Here is a 20647-nt window from a genome sequence, read left to right on the forward strand (position 1 = left end):
TTTCATAGGTCCTACATGTCACCTTATCATTTTATCATCTATTTCAAGTAGAACAATTAGAAATCTTCATTTTTGAGCTTTTCTTTATTCCCTGGGAAAGGAAACTATGCTGGAGCAGGCAGTACTGGCTTGAGGGAGACAGAAAGCCACCCAAGGAGAGATCTAAGGACACTGTCCATCTCACTTCATTAGAGACTACTTGAGTCTGAACAATTAGCACAGTAAATGAGTCTGCTAAATAATGAGATTCTAAATGTTGGTACAGTTATATACCAAATAGACAGGCAAACATGGTGGTATATTTTAAAAGCCAGATATATTTTTAAAAGATCATGCTTACAATAAGTAAATTATGTAGTGATGAAACATCAAAAAAAGTTGATGAACAAAAGGCACATTCTAAGAGTTCAGGAGTAGAAAGAACAGAAGAGTTCTTTTTGGTTTGGTTCAAAGTAGGAGAAAAGGGAAACAGGTATGTTAAAATTATTTTTCAGGTGAAGGTTTCTGTCAGTTGAAGCAGTTAATATTGGCTTCTTTCTCCCTGGTCCAAAGCAGTCTCCTCTTTCCTTGGCTTCTGAGAATGTGTTTAATCTTCCGCGGTATAGAGGTGATACATCAGAGCCACCACAAGCGCCGAGATGGCTGGGATCACCCAGTTGGTCCACCAGCTGGAAAGAAACGGCAATAATGCTTGCATGACATTTGCCGCACGGGACTCAAAACCTTTGCTCCTTCTAATTACCATGAAAATCACTGTGGCATGTCTGTACTACCTCTGTAATCTGCCTGGATGAAACGTCAACTCTGAGTTGCTAAAAGCAACATGAGTGCAACACATGCCCTAGTATACCAGCAAGGGCTCTAGCTTTGTAAGAAAATTAATGATCCCTATCCCTAGGCCACTTAAACCTATTTCTCTAAACTTACACAAAGAGCTATCAATCGCTCCCCCAACAGATGCTCCCTACAAATAGCGACTTACCTAAGGACACCAACTCTGGGTTATGTATCACAGGTTCACAAAAGCAAATATTCCTTACAGGTTTTATTCTACTTACATATGTTAAGAATTTAAAATAGCTAAACTGAGAACAAGAAAATCAAGGTTCTCATCTTAGGAGAGCCATCAGCAAGCTTTACAACCAAGAGAAAAAGCACATCTCCCGGACTGTGAAGTTAAGGAGTTTGAGTCGTAGGATTTTATTAAGGCCGCTATGAGCACCACAGCGCTATGTTCCGTGATTCTGTTTTGAAAATCTAATATTTATCCACGCATAGTAGATTTACCACATTAAGAAACCGCGTGCCCAAACTACTTAATCTGTGGTTCATAGGTGTAAATGCAGAAAAATCCCTAACTTACATACTGTTTCAGTCCTGGTACCTAGAATTTTTCATTGACTATAAATGACAGATAACAGATCAAACCAGAGACAAAACTAGAATGATCTTCAATTTAGATATGAACCTATAGTTTCTTAGAAAACAAAATAATACAAGCTGAAAATGTGAATTAAGCCAGATAATGCCTATAAAATATATTTTCTGTCATAAACTTACTATCCTCTAATACTCTTCAAACACCAACCCCTACAAAGACTGAGTTCAATAAAAAGATCTAAACTGCAAAAGGATTACAAAAATCACTTCCATCTTGCTGGGGTTTTCAGTTTCCATTTAGAAGGAAACTGACCTGCCAACAAACATATGGTGAAGGACTACTGCCTGAATGCAGGGAACGTACCAGAACCCCAGCAGACTGGCTCAGTTACATCTGACAGGGTGAAATAAAATTGGCACAACTGTGTGGTTTTGAGCTTGGGGCCAAATCTCTCTGTCCACCAGAGAGATACATGCGGTTATGCAAGATGATATGGTAGAGCTGTCACAAATGTTAATAGGATCTTGGACTGTGACACAGAAATCCAGTCCCTAGACCAAGAGTTCATGTTATACTTAAAGGAATGCTGAGCTGAGGCTCAGGGAGAAATAATCACTACAATTTAAGAAACGGACCATATACTGAATGAGAGAGCACGTTTGCCTGGACAGTAAAAGACTGTGTAGGCCAGAGGACGACCCTGGAGGAAAGGAGACCTAATCTATTCAGTCCACAGCTGGAGGGAGAGATTTGGGGTTGTTCTGAAGAATGTCCAGAGGCTGAGCTCTCTGACAGTTGAGGAGGGGATGTCCTCAATCATCTGGGAGCCAAGTGGAGAAGACCCTGGGCTGTCCACTGAGAGGGGGTGCAGTGGGACCCTGAGTCCTCAGGTGGGGAAGAGCCCTAATCACACCCTGATTCCACTGGCCTTCTGATCAGTTTAAGAGAAAACTACGACATACCTGGAATTAGAATCAACAGTAGTAATGAGAGTTTCCTGAAACACAAGAGAAAAAGTGAACTTAAAGGAAACATCTGAACATTTATTCAATTGATTAAGAACTTCTTTTAAAATAAGATCACAATACTCAGTACATTCTTCAAAATGCATTGGAAGGGAAAATTATAACAAACTTTTCACTAAAATGCCTAATTTCACCATTTTTAGAAGAAAAAGATTTAAAAATCATGTGTATTTAAGTTACTTACAAACATAACCTAGATAATTTGAAAAAATGTTAAAAATAGGCGACATAAAATATCTTCTACATAGTACACATCTGAATAATGTAAAATTGAAAACAGATATCATGTACATGGGCACATAACCCCATGACTACCTTGAGGAAGAGAAGTTTAATTCTTTAAAAGCATAAATGAAACCTTCAGTAAAATCAATTATTTCATTTGATTTTTATCTGAAGTAAAAATGTACCCAAGTTGTATTAAAAGGCATGTCAACCAAGAAGAGAAAAAATAAGAACTGTCATTTAAATCACCACACTGTGGACCACCACCTTTCCTGGCCTTCTCTAACTCTGACCAGACAACTCTAAAAAGTGGAGGCCTCTGGAACTGACCTCACAAGGTCACTGGCCAAGAAACCTCCAAATAAGGACGGCCTTTGTGTGTCCTGGGGTCTTTCACAGTTGGCTTATTTTGCCTTCCAGAACTTTCTGAGAGAAGTTCTATCAGTACCATATAAGTGAACTAATTTTGGCTCTAAAAAAATACACACTTCCCCAAACAGATGAATAACTAAGGCCTGAGGAAAAATACACTTTTCTGGACTTGAAAGCTAAGAAGCACTCTTTAGAAATTTCACACCAGCAAAAAGTATTAGTGCCTCAGAGGAAGGTAGCCATAAGTAAGGTAGCTTCATCTGAAAGCTCATCTCTGCAGTTTCCCAAAGCACAAGATAAGCCATTAGCAAAACAACCCACACTCCACAGTGAGGCAAAGCTATACACAGCGAGCCAGCGCGTTAGAGAAACCCCGTGAAAAGGCACAAAACTGTTAGGGAAGAGCAAGCAAATCAGTTAGGAGACCCACAAACCTGGAAATACGGCCTTTAAGATTCCTGACACAATAGGGGGGAAAAATAAGTCATTTAAAAAGAAAACTTCACACATTTATTATCTTTCTAAGCAATGTTAAATCTTAGTGACTACAAAAGTATTCGTAGCTACTGCAAGAGTATTTTTCACACTTGGCGTGGATGAGTAACAGTAACGAGGATTACCAGAAGTCCCCGGACCACACGAAACGGTTACTCCGCTACTAGAAGACGCAATAAGCTCTGAAACTAGAGCACAAAGGCTCACTAAGAGTGAAACATTATTGTCACAACAGAAAGTTAAGCCCAGAATAGTAAACAAGGCAAACACAGATCTGTTATTTTGTTATACCAAGCACGTGCATTTTACCAACATGTGGACAACTCTATGGAAACCAGGCTGGCCTAGCCTTCCCCCGGCTTCCATCACTGCCCTTAGCGTTAATGCTGAAACTGTTAGGGCACCATCACTGCCAGCAACGACAAAGATTATATACATTTCTGAGTGTTTATTATCTGTTAGGCTCTTAACCCAGAGATGCCTGAGAGTTAAAGCAAGTTGAATTACCACTTACCACACTGATGAAAAAGGAAACTGAAACTGTCCTGCCCGTCCAATGGTCTGAGGGGCCCAAGCTGGGCCTCTGGGTATAACTAACAAATATGTCAACAACCAACAGGCAGAAAAGACCATGTTTTTTTTTACTACAGGCTCTGCCACTTGTTCACTCTATGACCTTGAGGGGCTCAATTTCACATAGCAAAAATTAATAATTCCATCAGTACATGAGAAGCTATATTCCATCAGTACATGAGAAGCTATATATAAAATCATGCAAAGTTCATCAAGTTTTTGTAAAGCAAAATCATCTCATTTATACATTCATCTACTTCAGCCTATTCCTTAATTGGAAGCTTTCCTAAAAATATCAGGGACACTGAAGCCTTGGAGCCTACAGAAGACGCTTAAGAAACTGCACCAGCTGCAGCTGGGACGGGCGCTAGCCGTGGTTCTGCGGTGCGAACTGGACAAGGTCAAAGCTTGCAGCAAAATCTGAGCTTTACTGTTACCTTCCGTAGAAGGTCTATGGATCCCACAGGGAGAGCATAAGGCCCAAATAAAGTCACTTAAACTGCAATGATTTGAAAACCACAACCAAAAAAAGGTATTGATACTACTGATATCCTCCATGTAAGCAAATTTAAGATATAAATTTGTTTAAACATGGATCATTTCTAACTCCACAAAATACCTTATTTTGGCAACTAAACACCATGTTTTCTTTGGGGCAGGGTCAAGCTAATAATCTTTGTTGCTTCTTATTTCATAGTTCAAATAGGTATTTTCAGGGGCAGCAATGAACAAATTCAGACCACAGCTTACGTGTATCAGCCTGGACATAGACCGATGGTTATACAGAGACACACACACCAAAAGAAATACCTAAGGGCACACCCTTCTGGCAAACTAGAAGTATAAGAAAGATAAACCCCCAAAATTGGTCATGTATTTTTTTTCCATTGTATTTATTTATGTCCTCTAAAAAAGACAGCAAGTTCTTGTCCTACTTCTGCTGATACAAGCAAAGTTACGTATTTTTGAAAAGAGGAATGAGTCTGTCTTTAAGAAATAGAGCAGCATGGGAGAGGACCTGCTTACCAGCTCAGCTAATTTCTGTTTGTGGGCATCACTGTTTGGGATATGACTGGATCTACAGTAAATCTAAGTTAATGTAATGAGCCTGATCAAATCCTTGTTTTATTATAGCTAAATGATTTGCACTAAGATTATTAACACACTGAACACCTAACAGGAAAAAAAATACATAGTTTTTCCCTGTCCTGACTGTGCAGAAAAAGCAAAATCTATCCACATCACAGGATTTGTTACCCCAAAAGTAGCCTCAAAAAAGGTGCTAATGTCACATGAGCCAACAGCGAGGACTCAGCAACTGTTACAGAGGCAATTCAAACTCTGAAGTCCATTTTTTATCTTCCCAAAGTACTCAGATCACCAACACTGAACTTGTTGAATAGGGAAAGGAGAGGATATAAATGAAATTGCTTTGTAGGAAATAGCATTAATCAAGACTTATATTGTACCATTTGGGGTATGAAGGTAAATATGGCCTTTATGCTCTATTGGATTTACTGCTCTGATTTTGCGGTAGATTAAAGATAACGTCTTGTCAACAGCAGCTAGTAAATGAGTTCACCAGTTCTTCATACAGGCCCTGTGGAGTCCCACTGTTGGGCTCTAATAAAAGCAAGAACAGGAACCAAAAAAGAAAAATTATTCTCTTATTCTATGGTTTAAGCAAAATGTTCCTCCATGGTCCTTTAATTACAGGCCAACAACTATTCTGTCTGCTTGTACTTGTCAGGGACTCTGGTTGTTGTCATCAATTCTTACTATGGCTTTATCTTCAAACGTTAAGTGAGAAGACCAGCTCAGAGAGAAGGACTAGTGAACCAGGGTATATAATTAATATCCCCTAGAATGTATTTTCCTTTCCTAAGGAAAAATGCATCAAAAAGTTATTATTTCATTTGATTAACATTAAATTCATCCAATAAATACTTATTTAACACCTATTATGTCCCAGGGACAAGGAGATGAAGAAAACATGGGTAGTGTCCTCCAAGGCTCAAGTAGTAGTAACTAAGTCCTCCTCTGCTCAGATTTTAAGTTCTCTGAAAATAAGGCTTGTGTCAAATTTTTGAGATCAGAAGCATAGTGCTTACTCATAAAAGTAACTCTTCAAGAGGTATCTACTGATACTTAGATGAAAAATGGTGTACTGAGAGTCTTACAAAGAGAACACACAAGCAGTCCTAATGAAACAGGATGGCTGATCTATGCACAAAGTATTTTGCTAAGTCAACAGGTTACATGTTCATCTAACCTAGAGAGACCTACGCTGGTCTCATTCAGATAGCTAAAAAATGCTTGTTCTGCAGTTTGACAGGTATGAAATACAGTGAAGACAGGCACAGCCACGGAGACACTGGAGATGACACACTTACCGAAGGCTTGGCTAACTTTGCTCTGTCATCCTGCAGTTAAAAAAAAAAAAAAAAAAAAAGGCACATTGTGGAATGAAAGGACATTTACAAAAGTACCATATCCAAAAGTAAGTCACTTTTATTGAGATTTTTTAAAAAAAACATTGCTATTCAGTAACTAGCACTTTAGGACCTTCTATCTAGATTATTCATGACGAAGTCTGATCCATCTGACTTGACCGCAAAAGTTAATAGCTGATTAAGTGATTAATTTTCAGTCTAAAGTTCCAAGTTTAGAACATCACCCATGATAATCACATTTATGCACTTGTGCACATACACATTTACTAGCCTTGGATTCTGATCCTCAGTTTGGGGGCGGACCGAACTGGATCCTCCCCCACTACCCTTGGAAATGAGCCCAGGTGTGTGTACCTGTGCGTGCGACTGGGTGCGGCATCCTCGGTGAATCCCTGCACTCTCCCCCCGCAGGGTTATACTTTTCTTTTCTTTTTTCCCTTTTTTATTTTTTTAAAGGTTTTATTTATTTATTTGATAGACAGAGATGATAAGTAGGCAGAGAGGCAGGCAGAGAGACAGGAGGAAGCAGGCTCTCCACGGAGCAGAGAGCCCGATGCGGGGCTCTATCCCAGGACCCTGGGATCATGACCTGAGCCGAAGGCAGAGGCTTTAACCCACTGAGCCACCCAGGCGCTCCAGGGTTATACTTTTCTTAAACCTCTGACTGAGGTAGTCCAAACTAAGGTCACCTAGAGGTGACTCCAGGGGATCCCAGTAGGCAGAAGGGGCAGAAACGCTGTAATCACAGCCACAACCCACCTCCTCTACACCCGCAAGCTTAGAAAGGGAAGAATAAGGATAGAATCAAACATTAAAGGAAACCCCCTCTGGTTACCATAAAACTACCTCAACTTTGGTGAAGTATGAAGATGAAGATGAAAATATGTGGGTGAATAAACTCTCTAGCTAAGGAAAGCTCATTCTTTCCTCAGAGGGTACTGTTACCCCTCCCACCACCAAACAAACAAACAAAAACCCACCTCCCCATTCAATGGAGATTGCTCTAGAACAGATTTCCTACTTTCAGACCTTCCTAAAGAGCCTGTAAGGTTTCGTTCCTTCATGGATATTGCAAGAAACAAAACTTTTCTTTGTGGGGGAGCAATGTTAAATTTCTTAGCTTGCTAATTGGTATATGGGAGGTTATTTGATTAATATTTTATATGACACACCTGTTGATTTGTATTTATAAATGTTTTATAATAAATGACAATATTATAATTATTGGCAAATATATTTGGCAATTATATGTGAGTTTTATTATAATGACAAAACTTTTCATATGGGTTTTGCTTTTCAGTGGTTTCTCAGCATGCACACTTAGGCTAAGGCCACATGCCCTCATTAGCCCCTTTCTTTTTTTTTTAAAGATTTTATTTATTTATTTGACAGACAGAGATCACAAGTAGGCAGAAAGACAGGCAGAGAGAGAGAGAGGAGGAAGCAGGCTCCCTGCTAAGCAGAGAGCCCGATGTGGGACTTGATCCCAGGACCCTGGGATCATGACCTGAGCCGATGGCAGAGTCATTAGCCCCTTTCTAACAGCACCTCCTCCTGCCTCTGGCTAGCTCCGGTGAAGCAGCATGAGCAGGGGAGCAGAGAGGAGACCGCGTAACCGTGCTGAGGGACCCAGGTGCTCTCTAGAGGTAAGAACAGCTGAATGTCAGGCAACAGATTCACTATCTGCTTAGAGAACTCCACCACCTCTTCCCAAGAGTTCAGCTACACTCCAGATAACTTCGGTTGACAGATTAGCAAAGTTTCATAATGTCATTCAAAACTGTCACAGAAGGACCTAAATTCGTATTATAGCCCCGGGTTTATATAAAAGCTATATTAGGCAGCATTTTCCCCAAGTCAGTTCGGGGACTGGCACCAAAGTTGATGTTCTCAAAGATCTGGGGTCATGTAGGAAGAGTGAGGAGAATGTGTGGGTTTTACAGAAGACAGAGTTCATTCATTTAACAGAAGGGGTTTAAAAATTTTTAATCATTTTTTTAGAATTGAAATATTCTCAAATTATGACAGCAGAAGGGAGTTTCTTAAGAAATATTTCTTAAGGGGCGCCTGGGTGGTTCAGCTGTTAAATGCCTGCCTTTGGCTCGGATCATGATCACAGGGTCTTGGGAGCGAGCCCCGCATCAGGCTCCCTGCTCAGCCGAAAGCCTGCTTCTCTCTCTCCCACCCCCCCTGCTTGTGCTCCTTTTCTTGCTGTGTCTCTGTCAAATAAATAAAATCTTCAAAAAAAAGAAAAGAAAAGAAAAAGAAAATTTTCTTAAAACATTTTAGTTACAAAAGAAAAAAAAAGAAACCGTGCAGGGTCAATGACCCCCACCATGACACTTCACAGTATGAGAGCACTGGCCCCTAGCCTTGGGTTAGAGGGTCCTGACTCTAAGTGACAGTGAAAACTGCAACCAGGGAAATACAAAGAAATTTCTGGTCGATTATTTATGACGAGAATGGTATTATATAGTCAGGAGGAATTGTTTTTGCTTTACTACTTCTTCAGTTTTGTAAGATGCAAGTCTACTTTTTGAGAGAGGTCAAGCCACAGCCTTCAAGAAGTGGTGTCCCCAGTAAGGTACTCACCGGATGGAGCTCCCCAATGATGTATGTTTGGGACAGTTCTCTAGCGTCTGTAGAGTGTCCCACGTCCTCAAAACTCTCAGTAGCATCCCCTCCAGCTTGTTCCCTTAACACTTCTTCCCCACCAGGATGCTGTATGAAGGACAGATAAATAAGTTAATAAGTTAATAATAAGTTAATAAGTAAATAAGTTAAAAGGAAGTGGCCAGGTTTCTTAACCAAACAGGCTACTCTAGAGTCTCAGATGTCAATGCGTGAATACGATTCATCCAATACGTGGATGAAAAGAGCATACTGTTCTGTATTTAATTTCCCTCTTGAAAATTCATTAAATCTTTCTCCAGTAGTCAAGATGTTCATTTCCCCAGATCACTCTTACAGCTACAAAACTTTCAGACATGCATTTTTAACCCTTTGGGAATGTCCTCTTTGCTTTTCCCTAAAGCTCTCCAAATCGTTCTTCTTGACCTTCACCCAAACTATTTTTTCTGGAGTCCCATACCCTCGCCTCTGACTGCTTTGTTCTAGGTGTGGACTCATACTATTACACCTCAGATGGTAGCTGTGTGGTAACTCCTCTTTGAAAAGCACCCGGCCCGTCAGCCAAGTACAGGAAGTGTAGAGCCTGCCGGGCAGGTAAGCATGTCCCCTGCTTCTAGCAGAACTCACTTTCTAGTAGGAAGAAAGAGGAAAGCAAGCAGGTGCAGCAGGAACTTGTCTAAGCTGCTGCCGTCCGGACAAATTACTGACGGGGACAAGGCAGGCCAAGAGTACCACTCCACTGGGGCCGGAGCGAAGGCCTTGTGCAACCCAAGTATTTTAGAGACCTCAGCCGCTGCTTATGCTTAGCTGCTCCAATTAGTGAAACAGAGGGTCACAGTGCAGGGAGGGGCTGACCAAGTGGCCCAGGCACCGACACAGTTGAAGTCGAGAGAGCCTCAGGCAAGGAAAGGCTGTCTCAGTCAAGTAAAAAGAGTAAGTGCTTGGTTCTATCACCCTGAACACTTTTATGGGAGAAGCCTTCTTAAATTGAGCCTCACCATTTCCTTAGATCAGATTTACCCTGCCCTTGAGCAAAGCACCTGTAGGCAGGAATCCAATAACTAAACAAAACAGTCCTCGTCTGCAGAACTCACAGCCTCCGTTCTTAATTGCTCCCAGTGATGGAAAACACAAAGGCACCTAACAGAGAACAGTGGACGATTTCTGTTTTGAAATCCATTTCTCCTCCTACTTTGTTTAAATATATCTACTGCTATAGAAATCTACTTGTTTTTTCCCGCTACTATTGTAAAAGCTATCCATCTAAATTATAGTAAAACTGGAAAACACAAAGAAGAAAATAAAAATCACCGAAACCAGCTATGGTCCTGACATCTCAATGGCGCTAAATATACACACATGTACCCATGTCAGTAATTTTTTAAAGAAAACGGAGATCATTATCTCTTGCATATGGTTTTGTTAGATTAAAAGCAGTTTATAATACATGATACAGAGACAGTACTGCCTAGTAGTTACTTACTACTACTATGTGAACTCAGGAAAATAATGGCATTTATCTCATAATTTTTTAAGACTAAATGTGTTAATATAGGTGTCTGACACATAACATAATGACCGATAAACATTGTCCAGCATTTTCATTAAATATTTCCCAATGTCATAAAGCATCTTTCCTCAGCATGACTTTTTAAGCAGCTGCCTAATGCTGCATACTGCAGGAATTTCCAAACTTATTTAGATGTCTTCTACTGGGCACACAGAAAATCGGAAGTCCACTTTCGACAAACATGAGAAGCCACACCAGTGGTGTACTTGGTTGAGTGGCTCACTCTGAAAGCCAGTCTGAAGCTTCCTGGTGCACCCCCAAGGCTATGGCAATGGAAACCATGATTTGTTGATTCTGGAACAGTCTATTTACCGTTGGGTATGGACTGAGGAGTACCGAAGCAAAACACAAGAGATATAAAATGACAACTTACTCAACAGCCAGAAATTATGTAAGTTCACAGACTGTTTTCCTTTCGTGTGGGTGGCTGAACTCATCTGTTCTTTTTAACTTTTGGTTCCTATTAAGGAAATGTGAATATAGACAAAATCTCTCACAGCAAATCATTAGTTTCCAGTTACAGTCTATCTCCCAAGGAAATTTTCAAATAAGGTTAAAAACATAGACTGGCATTTCATAAAGCATCATAAAACTAGACAAGTTCTTAAAATAGAAAATTTTAATTTTTAAAATGCTAAAACATAAAGGTAAACATTCTGCTTCACAGAGAATAACACAACAGTCTTAACCTGGAACAAAAGGACAACTTCCCAACTTAATTTTTGACCAAGGAACGAAAACAGGAGAATATGTCTCTACATGTACATATGTGTGTATCTAGCTATGACTTAGACTTTGCCTAAACCATCTCTGTGAGACAGTTTTTTTCAGGGGAAAAAAAGGAAAGACATCTTGGCTTCCACTGGCTCCACTGACTGCTATTTAAGAAAAATTATAAAGTGGGGCACCTGGGTGGCTCAGTGGGTTAAAGCCACTGCTTTCAGCTCGGGTCATAATCTCAGGGTCCTGGGATGGAGCCCCACATCAGGCTCTCTGCTCAGCAGGGAGCCTGCTTCCTGCTCTCTTTCTCTGCCTGACTCTGACTACTTATGATCTCTGTCTGTCAAATAAATAAAAATCCTTAAAAAAAAAAAAAAAAAAAGAAAAATTATAAAATGAATGAATTGACACTAAAATACCTTTGCCCCACTCTAGGGATTTTTTTAAACAGCAAAACAAAAACAAAAACAAAAACCCAAACGAATAAACAAACTAAAAGTTTGTTTCTTTTTCCCAGAATAAAATAACTCCAATCTTGGCAAAACAGCAAAAGATATGGGACGAGCTTATTATAATACCAGGTATTTTCCTTGAAATACATTTATGATGTGGGGAGAGATAGAGACATACACTTTGTGAAGTAAATCAAGGCTAATCATGATGGTTTGAAACTTGGTGGTTCACCTTGTCACTCTCTTCACTCTTGTGAGCAGATTCATGCTGTCATCTTAGTATGCACACATCTCATTTTGAGCCCAAAGGAAACTTTTCCTTACCTGTCAGCTCTCTTAAGAGACAGGCGCACTGGTGTTGGCGCCATCTTGGTTACTCCCAGAGAAGGTGTAGGTCTACAGTTTACACCCAGAAACTCTGAGAAAACTTACTATCTGTTGGCCAGCTTCTAGAATTTGAGACAGACAAAGAAAAGGCAAGGCAAGAGGAAAGCAGTCGAGTTAAAAGGTGACTAAAATTATCTGGAGATTTTCTGAAAGATTTAAGGGAAAGACCAAAGTGCCTAGGCACACACAGGCAAGATGAGAGGTAATAACAAAAGAGGGGAGACTCTCCTCAAGAGTCTGAGCCAAGCCCTGGTGAAGCTGTAACAGAATTCTGTCCTCATAAAGCAGCACTCTCGAGGGCCTCCACTCGTCCCACCATGAGGCAGCAGTCAGCAGCTCTAGTCGGAGAGAGAGATGGGCAGGAGCGGCAGGGTGACAGAAAGGAGGGCCCAGGAAGGACAGAAGTGGGAGCGGCTGTGGGAAAACTAGCCATTTCCACTTCAGCTGTCCTTCTAACATTAAGTCTCCCATTTTTCCAAAGGAAAATTTTGTTTTTCATTTGTGTTACTAAGTCTTAAAGTCAATTCACACAAGAAACACATACCAATCTTTCAGAAAATCTCCATGTGCCAGACACCAAGGTGTGCCAGACACACAGAACAGAGCAGGTCCCAGCGCCTGCCCTCGGGGGCTGAAACTAATAGGGATCCTATAGGAAGAATCTGTAATTGTACAACTAACTGCCAGTGACAGCCAATGTTCTGAAGCAGAAGAGCACAGTGCCGTGAAAGCTACAACACAAAGGACTCAGGAGGGGCCCCGCCGGGCTGAGGTACAAAGCGGGAAGGAGGCAGGGTCAAGGGGCAGAGAAAGAGGGGATGAATGTCCCCCGGCGCAGGGAGAGGCTGGGGCAGGGGAGGGAGAAGGGGCAAGCCGCAGACGGCCGGCCGGGCCACAAAGGGCTCTAGGCCCCTCCGAGGATCCTGAGCTCTCCTGTAAGCGAGGAGAAGCCTCTGGGGAGATCTAAGAATGGAAGGTGACGAAAGCAGACTTCGCTTAAAAACGGACCCTGGTCTCCCGAGTGAACAACAGATAAAAGGACGGGAAAAGATCCAGGAAGACAATCCACTAAGGCCAGAGAGCCTAAGGCAGGCTGCTGCTGGCGGCCACGGAGATGAAGAAGATGAAGACGAAGACACAAGGCAGGAGAGGAAGGACGTCGTGACCGTGTGAAGACGGTGGATGAGAGACACGACGCCACACGAGGACGCAGGTTTACGGCCTGCCCAGTCGAATGGATGACGGTGCCACCTGCGGGGAACGGGAACCTGGAAGACCAGGTGAGGCAGACGGGCCGGAGCAGGGCTCTGCGCGCTCACCGGTCCGCACACCTGCTGATCCAGTAGTTCCCTCCGTCTGCCTCTGCGGTTTCTCCAGTCCACGAGGCTTCCAAACACGCCCTGCTCCGACACCGTATGAGAACCCCCAGGTACAAACAAGGGAATTCCAATAAAATAACTGGAAATAACTTTCACTCTTGACATCCATAGTTAAGCGTTATTTATAGGAAAATATACTTGTAAGATAAAGATTAGCACAGTCCATAACTCAGAAGACACGAACTGCCACAGCCCCACTCCTAAGGACACTTGCAGGAAGACACGGTGAATTCTGCAGTATCAACTGTAACACCGGCCACCAGGGCCTGAAATAACTGCTGACTCCCTACTTTTCACAGCATAAAAGCCCTCAGCAACCTTGCAACAGCAGGTCTCTTCTGGAAATGCTGGCCTCTCGTAGCTGCTGGGACAGTGGACCCTTCTGGTTCCCCTTCAACCTCACTGGCCACTACTTTCTAATCTGTTCATCACCCAGTCTTCACACAGGCGCACCCTAGGGCTCAGGCCCTGGCATTCTTTCACACTCTACCTACACCAGCTCTCCCAATGATCCCACCCGGCCTCTACCCAGAAAATCACTGCTCCCTCGTGAGCGCAGGGGAGTCATCCCCAACCTCCGCAGAGCGCGAGGCCTCCCACCGGCAGCAGCCGGTCCCGCACTCACTCAGCATCTAACGCATGGTCCGAGCACAACGTAACATAATCAAAACCAAATGTTTTATTTCCTTCAAAATGCACTGCTTTCCAAGGGCGCCCGAGCATCCAACTCCTGATTTCGGCTCAGGTCAGGATCTCAGGGCCATGGGATCCAGCCCCATGCGAGGCTCTGTGCTCAGTGAGGAGTCTGCTTGAGATGCTCTCTCTTCTCCCTCTGCCTCTCCTGATCATGCTCCTCCTCTAAAATAAAGAAATAAATCTTTAATTTAAAAAAAAAAAAAAAGGCGCCGCTTTCCAGAATTTCCATTCTCAGGAAACAGTGCCACCACATACCCAGCTGCTATGGTCCAAACCAGAAGTCAAACTGTATTCCTCTCTCCCTCCCACTCCAACCCACCAGCAGGTGACTGGTGAAGGTGACTACCTTCAAAATATACTCCGAATCCAACTGCCTCTCCCCACTTTCAACACTGTCACTCTAGACCAAGCTACCAACACCACGCACAGACGGCCACAATGGTCTCCTGCCCGGTCTGCTTCTTCTTGCCCCTTCTACAATTAGCAGCCTTACATCGTCACATAATGGGGACCTTTGGAAGATGATTAAGGTAATCTAGGGAAGGGCTAACGTTAGCCTCGTCCAGGGCAGTGGGTCATCGTGGAGGGAGAAGAGGTAAAGGAAGGTAGAAAGGACAACAGACCTGCCCACAGATTCTGCCGCACCTGCACACATGCCATATTCCAGCTTTCTAAGGGGGCAAAGGGAACCCCCCCTTGCTCAGTTCCAGCCAGTGGGGCAAGTCCTCAGTCCTGCCGAACTTGTTCTCCACGGCCGAACCCTCCCATCTGCTTCTGCTTGGCATGTTCCTCTCCCGATGTTTCTGTGATCCCGTCTACCCTTCATTCACACTCAGGTCGGCCGTTCAGAGCCCTTCAAGGATTCCCCATCTACAGAGCCCCGCCCCGCCCAGGCTCCCGACCCACTTCCTGTTCTGTCTGCCTTCACAGCACTCATGACTACCGATATTTATATCAATTTGTTTGTAAGAGTCATGAGGGCAGAGACTTTTGTTTGTCCTACTCATCACTACTGCCCCAATACCTCGTTCAATGCCTGGCACATGGTAGGGATGAAGAAATATTTAAAAGTAATTATTGGATAAATAAAGGAGATAAACACAGGTCACTGTGCACCGGCTTTGGAACCATAACATCTAACCAGTTATGTGGCTGATGACAACTTTCTCATTTCAACTATTCTAGCTCATACCACTCTCCTTTTCCCGAACTATAATAGTTCTTACCATTCAGAAACCATATAATTTCATGTTTAACTGCTGTCTAATTTATTTAATCAAAATATTTACTGTCTACTCTGAGTAAGACATTGTGTGGGACACACAAAAGTTCATGAAAAACTCAGCATGGCTCAATCCTGAAGAACCATGTGCTTACACTGAGGTTAAATAACACAGAAAAATCCCTGGGCCTTCACTGATACAGCCTCACAGTTATGCCTTATCATGAATGACCCGAGAGGTCCTAAACATGTAGTAATATGCAACATTGCTGAGCACGGATCTGAATCCCTCTCCCTGAGAGTCAGGAGCGAATGAGGCCGGGAACTACCACCAGCATCCGTAGTACAGTGCGATTCAATGATTCGCAACTTATTTTCAATACTGTGACTTGTGTAATAAAAGCTTTCATTGTGACAGATGGCTCTGAAAAAAGTCACCTGCTAATGATGCTGATCGAAGTGAAGAGAAAAATCAGGAAGTACACTAAAGCAATGGTTTTGTTGCCAGACATCAGAAATGGGGTTTGGAGCAATATGTGAACATGTGAATTCAAAAATGGCTTCAATCTGTGATACAAATGGTCCCAGCACATACTCTATCTACATGCGAACCAAGTGGCTCCTAAAGCTGCCTTAGTGAGTGTCTAGTCCAGTACGGTCCAACAGAATTTTCTGTAATGATGGATATTCTTATAGCTAAACTATCTAAGTTTATAAAGCTGTTCCAAGATAGCAGCCGCTAGTCACAAACAGCTACGGAACACTTGAAGTGGGGGGTGAGAAACTGATTTTACTTATTTAAATGTAAATAAGCCATGTACACCCATTAGCTACCACACTGGATACTGTAGCTATAGAGAACACAAACCTTTTTCAAGACCTATAGACAACCTAGGTGAAAACTGAAAAAGCATTTCATTTGCCCTGAAAGATATGTATATTGTGTGTGTGTGAGAGAGAGACCGCACACAACACAGGCAACCCCACAGCTTTGGTAGTGCACTGCCTCACAAGGTGAGGAGACTGAGACCAGGGCTAACAGCTAGACAGGCTCAACAGGAACCAAACTGCCTTGGGGGAAAAAAAAAAAAAAAAAAAAAAAAAAGCTTTTGTCAACTAATCCAAGAAGGAGAGGCCAAGATAAAAGCTGGTGATGGCCAAGGGCCAAATGACTCCTCTGTGGTTGTGGCAGATTGTAGGATCAAGCCTGACTTGTTTTACCAACCCTAAGGTATTAGAGGGTAAGGCTGTTGAAATCCTCCTAATATATAATGACAATGCAGTAAAGACAGAGCAGTTCATTCATACTAAGTTAACAAATTATTACTTTATGGCTCTAGTCCTTTTTCAATCACTACAGGTCTGAAGTGGTCTCTTAGGCTTTTCAGTTATACTCTACTTCATGTGAGCAATGCAGGTGTAATTGTACTTGTGAATTTAAGGATTTAGCAAAGTCAAGGGATTCACAAATACATACAAAAATGAGAGTAATACTAATAAGGCAGAGAGTAATACTAATAAGGTAGAAAATAAGAAGTGTTAAATGACTATCAAAATGCAAGGAAAGAATGAGGTCATTCCAGACGGAGGACAGGCAACAATGGCGCCCTCCACATGCCCAGTGACGGACAGGGAGGGTGAGGGCACCCCAACTCGCTAATGGCACTCACTGAGTCTGTATGGTACTCCATGATCTAATAGGTATATAACCTGCTTTCTAAATAATAGCTCAAAAAAAAAAAATAAATAAAAGAAAGAAAAGAAAAGAAAGAAAAAATATTACGAACTTGATCAAGATTTCTTTCCTGGGCATCAAATATCCATAATGAATTCACCGGTACTTACGGTCCTCTGGACAATACTGAAATAGAAACAAATTCAGATTTTCACTTTCTCTTAAATCATGCTCGGATTATGAGGTAAACACTGATGAGTTACGTGCTGTGAAAAATCCACACGCTTTGGGGTGCCTGGATGGCTCAGTCCATGACATACGACTATTGTTCCTGAGGGTGTGAGTCTGAGCCTAACACTGGGAGTGAAGTTTACTTAAAAAAAAAAGAAGGAAAAAGAAAAATCCCCACGCTTAAAACCAATAACCAGCTTGTTACTCTTCACCTACAGAGCCAGCCTAGTCGTGATCCTACCCAAAAACATCCTCCTGGTAAGAATTTGTTTTAATCTGAAAAACACTCAGGAGAGGTACAGCTCAGGTGCTCTTGGGACTGCTTGGTTCCGGAGGATACCAGTGTTATCAGGGTTAACCCCACACTCACAGCCTCCACTCAGAAACCAGATGATAGGCTTCATTTATAACCAAAATCTAATCTCACTGAGAAGACGTGTGGTCTGTTTAACACTAAGGAGCTCAATGGTTTCCACCCCAGAGCATTACAAAAAAGCACATGACCCAAACCTGATGGCAAGAGAGGTCAGCTGATGTCACAGCAGCACTGCCTAAGGGGTGAAGGCCAGTCCCAGAACCGCTGCTTTTTAGAGCTCAAGCCCTGACCCTGGATAGTCTCGGCTTCAGTAATAACCAGTAGCAAGAGACACCACATAGAACATGCAATGCCACATACAACATGTAACATTTTTCAAATGAAAATAAGTCCAGGGGCGCCTGGGTGGCTCAGTGGGTTAAGCCTCTGCCTTCGGCTCAGGTCACAATCCCAGGGTCCTGGGATTGAGCCCCACATCCAGCTCTCTGCTCAACAGGGAGCCTGCTTTCCCCCTCTCTCTGCCTGCCTCTCTGCCTACTTGTGATCTGTCTGTCAAATAAATAAATAAAACCTTTAAAAAAAAAAGAAAAGAAGTCCAATTTCCCATACACAGACAAAAAAAAAAAAAGAGTATCAGAATAAACTACAAGGCGCTTGACCAGAGCACAACAGTGCAAACATATCAGGGGATCAGGTACAGAACAAGTACAGTCAATGAAGGCAAAGCCTTGGATTATTTTTGTGTGTTAAGAGGTCAAGAATAATAACATCAACAGAACGAAAGTGAGGCCTCAAACCCTTTTTCGAAAGAGGTCAAAAAAGAAATGCTAAGTAAAGGAATAAATGCATAATAACAGGATTTTAAAAATGGCAATAAAATTCTACTTCATATTTAGTAGTATACAAAATAACAATAAATAATGCTAATAATACAGTAGAAAGTGGATCTGTAAAAACTGGCAAGATAAAAAAGATAAACTTAGATGCCTCCCCTGATACAGATGTTTTCAATGAGCAAGAAACTTTTTAGGAGTGCAATAATCTTTTTTATTTTAAAATTTTTTCTTTTTTTTCCTCAAGAGTACTTTTTAAAAATTTTTAATTCCCACTTTTATCACATGCAATAGAAACATTTTTAGAAATAGTTCAATATTTTTCAAATGACTAGATTATTATTAGTTATCCTTTTGTTGTTAAACACCATGAAGCTACAGAGATTCTGTTATATCCTTACTATGCCATAACATGATTTGTGAAATTCTCTTTTTTATTTTTTTAGTTCACATTTAAATTCTAGTTAGCTAGCATGCAGTGCAATATTAGCTTCAGGAGCACAATACAGTGATTCAACACTTCCACACAGCAGTGCTCATATCACAAGTGTCCTCGCTGGGTCCTTATCACTTCTTTAACCCATGCCCTGCCCACCTCCCCTAGGAAGGCAATAATCTTAATGAGAAAGAAAATGTAAAATCCAAGTCACTCTAGATTCAAATGGTGCCTGCAAGGACTGTTAATTCCGAAACTAATCACTGAGCAGAAACACTTTCCATGCCCCTCCACTCTGCATCCCTGCTGTTTGCGGCTGAGACGGCCACAGTTCCTCAGAAAATAAAGATGGGTGCAAATTGTATTTTTGGAATTATTTGTGCTAGTTATACTCCCCTTTAATGTAAACAAATTCACAAATGAGACAGTCTTAGGCTTGATACAGAATAACACTTTTGCTTAGTCTTTGACCTTAACTCCCAGAATTCCGACATTTTAGTGACACTGGAAAAGCAAACGGTAAAATTTCCGAGGCAGCATTGGGTGCTGTTCACCGGACAGAAAGCCTTGCACTCTTGTACATGAGCCCGGAGAGGACTTCTCACGCAGCCACGGCTCCGGCCGCCGCACTGCTCCTCCTCTCCCCAACTCCTCTCCCGTTCTTACTCGTCTTCCGAATTGCTGCTAGAATGTTCATCCTTAAATACTGACTGTTTACTGTATCCCACTCAAAAATGGACAGCGGTGAACTTCTGCATGCCAATCAAATGTCTCCTGAGTATCTCGATAAAGAAAGCCTCAACAACTGCACAGCCCAGAGGACAGCCTCCGCGGCCCAAGCAGGTCGGTAGTGGCAAAGCCTGCTCACTGCTCACTGCGCTCTCTTCCCTTTACTCCGCACAACACTTAACTTTTAGCTAGGAAACTGCTACCTGGAATAGAGACTTTCCCAGCCTCCCTTTCGGCCATGTGATTAAATTCTGGCTAACAGAATAGAAGTGAAGCGTCAAAAGAACCTTCTAGAAGTCTTTTCTTTAGAACGGTATGCCCCCTTTCCCCTTTCTCTTCATCCTGCTTCCTGGCATGGAGATGCTGCCTCTGAACAGTGGGATGAGGACCAGACCCTAGGGATGGCGCGGAAGTAAGCCAGAAGCTCTCCGAGGTCTGGTGGAGCGCAGCCAGCACACCAGGCCTGGGCTACCTGGCTTGTTTCTTTACCACAGACAAGGAAACTTATTTAAGCACAGTTATTTGGAGTTCTTCTGAGGTTAATTCTAATCACTGCCTCCATCATTTTACCATTACTGTGCGCCAGGCACTAAAGTCCTAAAGCATTTAAAAGATGTGAATAAACATTATTCCCAGGGTCAGGACACCTAAAACCGTATTAGGACAATGGTCTTCACACACATTAAACAACTAGGGCAATGTTAAAGGATTAACAATATTAATTGCTGACTGAACAGAGAAGTCTAGAAAGGCAGGGGCTATTAAAAGATTATCGAGGTTCCCCCCAGGAGAACTAGAATTTGGGGAACAGAGATTCAGATGAACAGGCTCAAGAAGAGGCCGAGC

The 20647-nt window shown here is 42.2% G+C and overlaps 1 protein-coding gene across 3 annotated transcripts in view; it reads right to left on the reverse strand.

Annotated features, from left to right (window-relative positions):
• Positions 1-297: 297 nt before the first annotated feature.
• LOC101691097 (cytochrome b5) overlaps positions 298-20647 on the reverse strand; it is a 37169-nt gene continuing 16819 nt past the window's right edge. Inside the window, exons 2-6 of one of the 3 annotated variants that reach the window (XR_006608184.1) lie at positions 9117-9245; positions 6465-6494; positions 3438-3461; positions 2344-2378; positions 567-668 (exon numbers count right to left, since the gene is read on the reverse strand). Coding sequence is in view for 2 of the 3 variants with exons in the window: in XM_045085223.1 (XP_044941158.1) it covers positions 408-668; positions 6465-6494; positions 9117-9245 (420 nt within the window). In the remaining variant the exon portion in view is untranslated. Of the gene's footprint in view, positions 669-2343; positions 2379-3437; positions 3462-6464; positions 6495-9116; positions 9246-20647 lie in introns of all 3 variants that reach the window. The other 2 variants (XM_045085224.1, XM_045085223.1) reach the window with 2 other exon arrangements.

Source organism: Mustela putorius, unplaced genomic scaffold (assembly GCF_011764305.1).
Source record: "Mustela putorius furo isolate JIRA1106 unplaced genomic scaffold, ASM1176430v1.1 tig00000835_pilon_pilon_pilon, whole genome shotgun sequence".
In the NCBI taxonomy this organism is placed as follows: Eukaryota; Metazoa; Chordata; class Mammalia; order Carnivora; family Mustelidae; genus Mustela; species Mustela putorius.